Genomic DNA, 10,345 nt, shown 5'->3' on the forward strand with positions numbered 1-10,345 from the left:
GAGAAGGATTTTGGGGGGATTTATGTGCTCACCTATATTGGCACAGAAACGCCCTCTTAACACACTCCATATGTTGGTGCCAGGCGGAGCCAGGTGGCACTTACTCAATTCTTTGAGCCAATCCACATGGCTTTAAAGGTCTGAGGTGGAATCACAGTATAGAGATAAAATAAGCTTTTCTGGGGTTGAAGCTGTGTGATTACCAAGTGCAGAGTGCCATGCCACATCATTGTGAGGCTTTTATTTTTGCTCGCTATCCCGTCGCTGCTTGCCCCCCCCCTTTCTTTCTCTTCACTGAGCCCTTTGTGTCTAATATTTCCACTCTGGAATGTGGGATCCATTTCAGGCTGATGATTTCTGCAGCTCACCTCATCTTTTATTCCAAACCGCCTTCCTCCCTTCAAGTAAAACTCAAAATACCAGACAGTGGAAGTGTGAGGAAAAGCACATCATTGGAAATTTATCTTTATTTGTCATTGTGACTTGGATATGAAGGACAGTTTGTTGGAAAAATTAAGCTACAACTCTTATCTGGCAAAACCGTTTGTGTATAAAAGGTTGGTTCCTTGCCGCTAATACAGCACGTCAGGCTGAAACGACATTATATAGCTTCAATGTACATATAAAAAAACCCAAAAAAGCATGCAAAATTTCTGCCCAACAATACAAAAGTTGATCTTTACAGTTTAACAATGAAGACATATATTGCACTCTTTAAGTTGTATACAGAAATAAGGCTGAGAAAAAGGTGTAGATTAAAGTGGGACAAATACAGAAACGACTTGCGCTCAGACAGAGTCGGGCTGTCACCTTCAGTACGGGGTAAAGGTTGTGGCAGTGAGAGCTGCTGTTGCCCAGCTCTCTGTGATTGAGGATGCTTAGTGGAACCAGTAGTAGCGAGGATAGAGACCATCGTAATGAAACTCACGCAACTGCTCATTTGTCTCTCTTGACCTCTCATTAACCTCTGTAGATGGAAAAAGAAAGAAAATCATAATTAAGGCAGTGCAATAAGCAAGCATATCACAAACTATATGTAAAATATGTTGAAAGCCACTGTGACAGCACAGTGTTCATAATCACATTGTATTCCTGCTCTACTGTAGTTTACAAAATCAAAAATGATGCTAAGTTTGAAACTAGCGATTGACTCCATAAAACAATAGGGAACATTGTAGCCTGGCATGGGTGTTGTGGAAGGAAAAGACTGATGAAAGGAATACACAACAACTGGAGCAAGAAAATCAGATGCAACAGGTCTGTAGAATTTAGACTGCAAACTGTGGATCTGGATCTCCTCTCTGAGTCCCAACTCTGACAGAAGGTTCTTCCTGTTAAAAGGGAGATTTTCCTTCCCACTGTCACCAAGTGCTTACTCGTACGGGGTTGTTTGATTGTTGGCATTTCTCTATCGTTGTAGGGTCTTTAACTTATAATATAAAGCACCTTGAGGTGATTGTTGCTGTGATTAATGCTATATAAATGAAACCAAATTGGATTGTTGTCAGAGATATGTAACAGTCATTTGTAAAAGACGATGGTGGCAGAGTCATGGTTTGTGGCTGCATTTTACATGGGGGAACACAATCAATCATAACTGGCCTTCCCAGAGCTCATACTTTGACAATAATGAAGCAGTGTGGGATAATCTTGACAGCAAATGGAACAAGAGGCAGCCAACATCCAAAAAACAGAGCTTTGGAAGATCTTTTAAGATGCCTGGAGAACTATTTCCGAAGACTACTATAAGACGTTACAGGAAAGCTGGCAAAGAGAGTTCAGGCTAAACTAAAGAATAAAGGTGGTCACATTAAATATTGATTTTTAAGCCTGTTAGAATTGTTAGACAAACTGTTTTTACCTTCTATAAAGCGCATTTCCTTTTACATGTTCAATAATTTGTTACACCTGTTTCCTATTTTGTGAGGTGGCTCAAGACTTATCAGAGTACTGTACAAACCTTTTCCAACATACAATTTTAATGCTGTACTTTAATCCTCCCTCTTACACCTCATTTTATTTTTGTACTGGCGGGAAGCAGTTCATCAAACAAAACAGATGAGTAGATGCTATCAGGTGGAGGTGACTGTAGTGGGTCATATAAAGAGGAGGTTGTTTCAATCTATCCACTGTCTATTAGCATATACAAAAAGAACTGAAATATTCCATACATAGCCTGAAACGTTACTCTAAAGTATGATGCTTTTTATTATTAGCAGAACCTTAAAGTCTTAGCTAGCTAGGCTAGTGTTAGCAAAGCTGAGTTTTTACAGACCCTATTTACAATGAGGACAAATACTGGTGACTGCTATGCCTTAGCCTCCTAGTAGATGCACCTGTGGTATGAATTTTAAAATTCCTACATTGCTTTTGTTCCCAGTTACCACATTCCCAAGATTTTCAGGAAACCTGACCTCTTAAACTTAGCTGAGATTTTAGTATGCTAGGTGCACCTATGGTATCAATTTGAAGCTCCGATGATGGCTTGCTCTCAAGTTATTGCATTAACAAATTTGGGAGTAGACACCACCCACCCACAACGACTACACCAATACGCTATCAGCTTAATATGGGTGAGGGGTAAAAAACATTTATGCTAAGTTGCATTCCTGAGTTAGGCAATTGATTCTTCTTAACTATAATCTCAACTACTTTCAGAAGCTAACAATGAATCTATCAAAAAGTGAAATTTTATGAAACCCTTGCTGCGAAAAGTAAATCACACTAACTTGATAATAATAATATAATTAACTATAGCTCATCTTTTGCACAGTATAGAGAATTTGTTGGCCCCATAGCAAAGCAATGTATGTGCTCACTTCAGAGTAGTTCCGGTATTATTCAAAGTTTGGTATCACAATATTTCTTCCATTCTTTATGGTTCACCAACTTGATTTTAAATGCAGCATAAAGTGACAAAAATGGGCCGAGACATGAAAATACGAATTCTGTGTTGGCATTCGGTTGAGACCTTGTTTATCTTTAGAACTTGTTGACCCAAACCACGCAAACACCGTCTCTTACAAATAAAACCCAGTCCCATCTTTATGGTTAGCAGTTCTTAGTTTAGAAACTGTGAATGCAGCTATATCACAAGTGACAGACGACCACAGGGAAGATTGTCAGCTTGGGATCAACCACAAATAGACACTTTGATTTGGTGTGGAGTCTCAGGCACTGTGCTGTGGTTCAACGGCTCGTGGGTGCCAGAAGATCCAAACTTAATCTTTGTCCCTCAGTGTGGTCTCGACTGAGGCCTCTCATGGTGACTGACATTCAAGTAATTGTCAGTTTCCTGTAAGAGTGAGCTCAAGTTGGCTGTTGCAATATCGCCTATCTTTTCTGTTATAGTGCTTCATTAGGGGTCTCAAAGCAGATTGATGTTTCCATTACTATTTCTGTTAAATCAGTGACAATAATTCATGATTATTTGTTCTTGCATTTTTTTTTACTTGAGGTGTTTTGATGATTTCACCTTCAGCACACAGAAACAATGACTTTAAGTAAGCATTTGGTATTTAATTGAAAATTCCTTTCCTGTTTTCATTAGCGCTATAAACAGGATAATAGGAAAATGTTTTCCCCTGCTGTGTATTTCCTAATTTGATGTGCTGTTGTGCAATCTCAGCAAAATGTAGACTTGAGGGAACATATCTAATAGTAGGAGTCATAGAATCGCCAGATGCTGTAACTTAATTTTTGTTTCATGGTGTTAAATCGGAGAGCACAGGAACCTGCTTTAAAGAAACCAGGTGAATTCAGGTCTTACCGTCTCGGTCCTCCTCAACATAGTTCTCATATTCGTTCCTTTGTTCCTCATTGTACTCCCTCCTGCGCTCATCGGCTGCCCTTTTCACCCTCTGCTCAGCTGTTGGTGATGGGAAGAGTTATTTGCTCACAAAATAGTCAAAATAGAAGGTTGTATTTTTTCACATGTTCAAAACTGTTTTAGTAGTTTTTACTTCCATGGTCTGATTCTACTGTAACCTTTCTTTTTTATTCATTTTTGATTAATCATTTTATTCCATTATTTACCTTCTAATTGGGATAAACATCTAAAATATTGTGTGAACATTATCCCAGGTACAGGTACGGGGTAGGCTCTTTATGGATTCGATAAGACTTGTAATCCATACATAGTGCCTGTAGGTCAACCGTAGCTGCAGTGTGGGAAATAATTATATTTGATGCCTTGCTGAATTTGTATTTGAAGTTTTCTCACTTAAGAAGAAATGAAGAGACTTTTTTAGTAGTTCCATTTTAATGGAGAGACACCGATAGGCTGCTGCTTGCCCATTTGCCAAATAGACCACAATCAGTCAATTAATTACACCTGTCCACACAATCAATTCCTTCTCCACCAACATGTGCAAGACCAAAAAGCTGTTAAGGGACATGGACCTGCAAAAGGCTGCAATGGGCTACAAGACCATCAGCAAAAAGCTTGATGAAAAGGTGACAACTGTTTGTGTGATTATTTGGAGATGGACGAAATATAAATGGCCATCAGTCACTCTTGGTCTGGAGCTCCATGCAAAATCCTTTGTGGATCAGCGTAAAACTATATGGGGGAGCTTCCAAAAGATCTGAAGGCAGTTGGGACCAGTCACAAAAAACACCATTGGTAACACACTACACCATCCATCCATCCATTCGCTTATCCTTTTTCAGGGTCGCAGGGGGCGCTGGAGCCTATCCCAGCTGTCATAGGGCGAGAGGCGGGGTACACCCTGGACAGGTCGCCAGTCTGTCGCAGGGCCAACACACAGGGACAGACAACCATTCGCACTCTCATTCACTCGCACATTCACACCTAGTGGCAATTTGGATTATCCAATTAACCTATCCCCACAAGCTGCATGTCTTTGGACGGTGGGAGGAAGCCGGAACCCGGAGAGAACCCACGCAAACACGGGGAGAACATGCAAACTCCACACAGAAAGACCCCGGCCTGATGGTGGAATTGAACTCAGGACCTTCTTGCTGTGCGGCAACAGTGCTAACCACCGTGCCACCGTGCTGCCCTGCCACACTACACCATAATGGACTGAAATCTTGCAGTGCGCCCAGCTCAAGAAGGTACAGATAAAGGCCTTTCTTAAGTTTGCCAGTGAACATCGAAATGTTTCAGAGAAAGTTTTGGGAAAAGTGCTGTGGTCAGATGAAACCAAAATCGAGCTCTTTGGCATTAGCTCCACCTGCCATATCTGTGAGAGGGAAAATGCTGAGTATGACCTAAAGTCAAGCACGGAGGTGGATTATTATGTTTTGGGGGTTTTCTGCTAAGACTACATGACACTGCATTGAGGTGCCAATGGATGGGGCCATGTACAGTAAAATCTTGGATAAGAGTCTTCTTCCCTCAGCCAGAAAAATGAAGATGGGTCATGGCTGGATATTCCAGCATGAAAAACATACCGCTAAGACAACAAAGTCTAATGTCCTCTTGTATTCGCTAACAGATTTAAAAATGGAAAAACAAAAATGGGGAAAGGGAAAAGAATAGTAGAATGCTACAGACAGCTGCTCTGGTCATAGTAGGTTAAGCAGTCATCCAACATCTGTTGGAAATATTATACATAAAACAATAAATTTTTGCCTTTTAAGTAATTTTGAGCACAGAGACTTCTTCCTTTCGATAAAATCTTTCCTCTGTAATTGGTTGTTGTGCATCCACCTTTACTTTTCTCTCCAAAGAAAAGTCCTTTACACACACACATAGCTGAATAGGGTTCAAATTGACTAACCTGGCAAGTAACAATATAAACCTTTTTCCCAAGAAAAGGTTGTTTGTCTGTTACTGCTACGATGGGTGGGGAAAAGTGTCATGAAAAACAGCCTGTCTCTGGAGGTCTGCCCAGGGACATGCATACTTCTCTGATAGTTTTTTCCAGTATAAAACATAAATCAACAAAGAAAAACTTCTGGGTTGGACTGATGGTTTCAGAGCTTTTGTGCAAGTGAATGTGTGTGTGTTTCTGTTGAGTTAGTTTTAAGGTGTGTGAATGATGTTTATTGTACTAATTCTCAGAATGAAAGAATGGGCTTACTGTACCAAGAAACTTAGAGAATGAGCCTGCTCCAGAGTACCCTGTGACTCCTTCTGCAGCCTCCAGTTTGTGTGTGTGTGTGTGTCTCTGTGAGAGACCCAGATTTGAAAGATGCTTCTGCATGGAACACCTGCCTGAGTTTGTACCACTCTCTTTAAGTGTCCCAGCTTGCAGCCAAAACAAACTGTTTCATCTCCCATCCCAACCACAAACGAATAAGCCAACAGTCACACAAAGAATATCTATGGAAGGCCGAACACGCCATAATTGAGTGTGGCCACATCAGCGACTCAAGCAGGGCCGAGGAGAACTAAACCACATGTAGCACTGAATATAAATCAACACACTCCCCACACCCAGACCACACCAGCCAAACAGCGCAAAGGCAGTCAATTCTTCAGCTTTTCAGAAATAGCCATTCTTCCTCCAAAATGACTACAAAACAACATGCAGACAGCCCTAAACAATTTCCTCTTGGTGGCTAGCCTTTGTTTTAAAGTGGATGTGTAAAATATATGGTGTGCAGCATACCTAGGAACTCGTAGTATCGCACTGAGCGCCGATTGCGGCGTTTGAAAAAGTTGGAGGCGTCTGACTCAGGCATAAAAACCTGCTGTGCAGCACCTAAAGGTCAGAGGTCATAAGTTCACAGCTGCATGAGCAGAAATGTAAAGAATAATTTACTGGAAGTAGCTTGAAGGATAAAAAGTCATACCTTTAGCATCTGATGCTTTTGAGTCATCCCGTACTGCTGCACCTTCCACCAGGCTGAAAACTAAAGGTGAGGGAAAAAATATTTTATCTCATATGTGTATATATATATATATATATATATATATATATATATATTCACCTCATGTGGAAGAGCTTTTCATTCTCTAAGTCTTTAACTGCAAATCTTTAAATACAGCTTCAAATACAGCCCCTCCACTGTGAGTACTCCTTGAACAAAAGCTTACTGGTGGTTAGCCGGGGGCACAAAAATAACGAAGGACCTGACATATAAAAAATATAAGTGTTTCCATGAGGCAGTTTTGTGCAGCACTGAGTGTAAAAAAACAAACTATGTAGATTTTGAATCAAAATTTGTGCTGTAGCTACTCTGTGCTGTAGTTTAGTGTAGCTTGCTTCCGATTAGATCAGTTTCTTATTATAAGCATCTAAGCCACACCACATTTTTCAGTGATTGGTCTCATAAAACTCATGCCTCACTGTGTCCTCAGCCATCACAAAGGGGCCAAACGGAAGAAAACTTCTTTTTTTTTTACCTTGGGTGCCAAACCTAAGCATTTAACCAAACATACTTGCCTGTCCCAACTGAGAAAATATTAAAAAATAAAAAATAAATAGAAATAAAAATACATTAAAAATATATATTTTTAATATTTTAAAATTGTTCCCCAGTCAACCCAACACAATGCATCAGTGCTTTGTACCCTCAAAGCTACTCTTGTTTTTTCTACCCTGAAGATGTTGAATCCAAACGTTACTCTTCCACTCCCCCCACTCTTTTCCCCACCTACCAAGACAAGGTACTCACAGGTAATGACAAAGAGGGTGGTGAGAACAGACAGGACAAAGACTCGAGCCCAGGACATCTTGAAGGTAAAAGGCAGAAGCTCCACTGGACTTCACAGCACACCTAACAGAGTTCAAGTGAGTGAGGATAGAAGGATGAAGCAGGGAATGGTGGAAGATGAGAGAGAGGTGTGGAGGGAGGAAGAGAGTGGGAGGAGAAAGGAGGAGGTGAAGCTTTACAGAGGGAGGGAAGATGCTGGAATTTCAGTTCCCCAGGGGAAAGCAAGGAGGGAAAGAGGAGAGATGAACTAAAAAGAAGAGGACAGCTAAATAGAAATCAAGATTAAAAAAATACTTTTAATACAAAATGAAAATTAAAATCATAATCCTTTTTTGATGTGACCATCCTTTGCATTTAAAACTGAACTAAACTCCTCATACCATTTTCACAGGTTTTTTAACGTAGTTGGCAGGCAGTGTTGTTGTCATTTTTGCACATTAAAGTACAGATCTGCTGCAGGAGGCAACTTTCCCCTCACTGAAGACAGTTATTTAAGACACGTCAGCCTGCTGGAACCAATCACAAGCCTTCCCGATGGACAACAGTGTAAGTTTCTGAAGTGCCTGAAAGTTTTTTGCACATAATGCATATTCAGTCCTTGCATTTTGTGGGTAAATCCTTTTTTTTCTCTGAATTTAATTATGAAACCTACTTCTGTTTTGCCCACTTTGTGTTGTTTGCAGCACATACTAATTTCCGATCTCACAAAGGAGCTAGTAACTGCTAACTTTGTGGCTAACTTTGGGCTTTTAATTTCTGCAGCTAACTGCCTGCTGTGGTTAGAAACAAGGTTGATGGCAGCAGGAAGGCTAAACCGCCCCACAGCTGCAGAAATCAAAAAGATGCTAAACTGTTGCATACATCAGTAGAACCTCTGGTGTTGGTGATCAATGTGTGTAGATTTGGCAAACAACTACTTTCACATTAGGAAAAAAACTATCATCTGACTCAGTGTAAATACCACTGATTAAAGTGTGTGAAGGGAATCCTCATCACTTCACAGTTTTCAAAGAGGGAGTTGGGATGGAACATAACCCGAGGAAAAACCAGAGAAAACCAGCTACTTTTGTGACTGCTGGAAGATGTTAAATAATAAAACTGGGAGCCAGAAGCACAAACTGTGCTTTGTTCCATAGGAATATCCCTTACCTTAAACAGCTTCATGCTTTGAGCCACAACTGAGCCCAATCAAGGCCTTATTTTAGATTCATTGGAGCCCTAACATTCGTGAACGTGGGAATCAAAACTCTTCCTGCAAATCAGTTGCCCTTTGTTTCTCTAGGTGGATGAGTTCATACAGCCTCTGCTTTTCCTACAGATAACTGTGTTTGTGGTTTAAGGAGCTTGTAGCAAAAGGTAAATACTGAAATTTTCTATAAATCATATGAAATAAAGCATGATAGACTTTTTTTAAATGGCACTTTTATAACTATTGTCTTAACCCTCTGTGCATTTTTCTCTATGTACTGCAGAGGAATGGTTTATTTCAGGAGCTTCATTCAGGTTTCAGAATGCATCACAGTACAGAAACAGCCTTAGTGAAGGTTACAAATGATCTTCTTATAGCCTTTGATAGTCGAGTCATCTCTGTGCTTGTCCTGCTAGGGCCAATACTGCTGACCATAATATTTTATTACAGTGATTAGAGCATGCTGTAGGTATGTGCTGCAGTGGTTTGAATCATATATATCTAATAGACTCCAATTTGTTCATGGAAATGGACACACTAAGGTTAATTATGGAGTTCCACAGGGTTCAGTGCTAGAACCAATTGTGTTTACATTATACATGCTTCCCTTAGACAGTATCATCAGAAGGGATAGCATACATTTTCACTGCTATGCAGATGACACCCAACTTTATCTTTCCATGAAGCCAAATAACACACACCAATTAGTTAAACTGCAGAAATGTCTTAAAGACATAAAGACCTGGAAAATTAGGTTCTCTAGTAACACTGTGAGGAATCTTTGAGTTGTTTTTGACCAGAAGGTCTTAAATAATCATGCCCCATCTTATCTTACAGACCTCATAGTACCGTATCACCCAAATAGAGCACTTTGCTCTCATACTGCTGGCTTACTTGTAGTAAGCCGGGCTACTGAAGCTACTGAAAAGTAGAATGGGAGGCAGAATCTTTCAGTCCCCTCTTCTGTGGAACCAGCTCTTAGTTTAGATTCAGGAGACAGACAGCCTCTTTACTTTAAAAATTAGGCTTAAAACTGTGGTATAAACTTATCGTTAGAGCTGGATCAGATGACCCCTCTTAGTTATGCTGCAAAAGGCTTAACCACTGTTTCCCTCCCCACTCTCACCAAGTAATAACCAAGGGGGTTATCTGATTGCTAAGGTTTTCTCTATATTATTGTAGGTCCTTTACGTTACAATATAAAGCTGATTGAAGTGACTGCTGTTGTGATTTGGCGCTATATAAACAGAAACAGAAACTCTGCCTCTATAAAATGTTCCTTTTATACCCATCATGACTATCCCATTTTACATATTTAATTTGTTTTTTGTGTACTGCTGTGAATAAAATATGGGTTTATGAGATCCACAAGTCATTGCATTCTGTTTTTACACCGCATCCCAACTTTTTTTGGAATTGTGGTTATGTAAAACATGGCCGAAGTCAAAAGCTCAGGGTTCACCCTGCTTAATGCTCCTTTTTCCTATTTTTTTGGCTCTGTATGATAACAAAAACAAATATCTCTAA

General features: G+C 40.1%; 1 protein-coding gene across 1 annotated transcript; it reads right to left on the bottom strand.

Moving 5' to 3' along the window:
• Positions 1-443: 443 nt before the first annotated feature.
• On the bottom strand, positions 444-8,724 carry ucmaa (upper zone of growth plate and cartilage matrix associated a). Its single transcript, XM_087830535.1, has 5 exons — positions 7,591-8,724; positions 6,766-6,825; positions 6,582-6,674; positions 3,770-3,868; positions 444-967 (listed from the first exon to the last, which is right to left on the bottom strand). Exons 1-5 carry the CDS (start codon positions 7,646-7,648, stop codon positions 879-881), a joined length of 399 nt encoding a protein of 132 aa, XP_087686661.1. The 5' UTR covers positions 7,649-8,724; the 3' UTR covers positions 444-878.
• Positions 8,725-10,345: the final 1,621 nt, after the last annotated feature.

Source organism: Neolamprologus brichardi, chromosome 17 (assembly GCF_056152115.1).
Source record: "Neolamprologus brichardi isolate AB-2024 chromosome 17, ASM5615211v1, whole genome shotgun sequence".
Lineage (NCBI taxonomy): Eukaryota > Metazoa > Chordata > Actinopteri > Cichliformes > Cichlidae > Neolamprologus > Neolamprologus brichardi.

What these genes read in the sequence shown, in the direction of transcription:
- ucmaa (XM_087830535.1), bottom strand. Translation starts at nt 7,648, where the DNA reads ATGTCCTGGGCTCGAGTCTTTGTCCTGTCTGTTCTCACCACCCTCTTT. An exon ending in CACCCTCTTTGTCATTACCT is followed by an intron (nt 6,826 to 7,590) that starts GTGAGTACCTTG and finishes CCTCACCTTTAG; the next exon opens with TTTTCAGCCTGGTGGAAGGT. An exon ending in TGTTGAGGAGGACCGAGACG is followed by an intron (nt 968 to 3,769) that starts GTAAGACCTGAA and finishes TTCCATCTACAG; the next exon opens with AGGTTAATGAGAGGTCAAGA.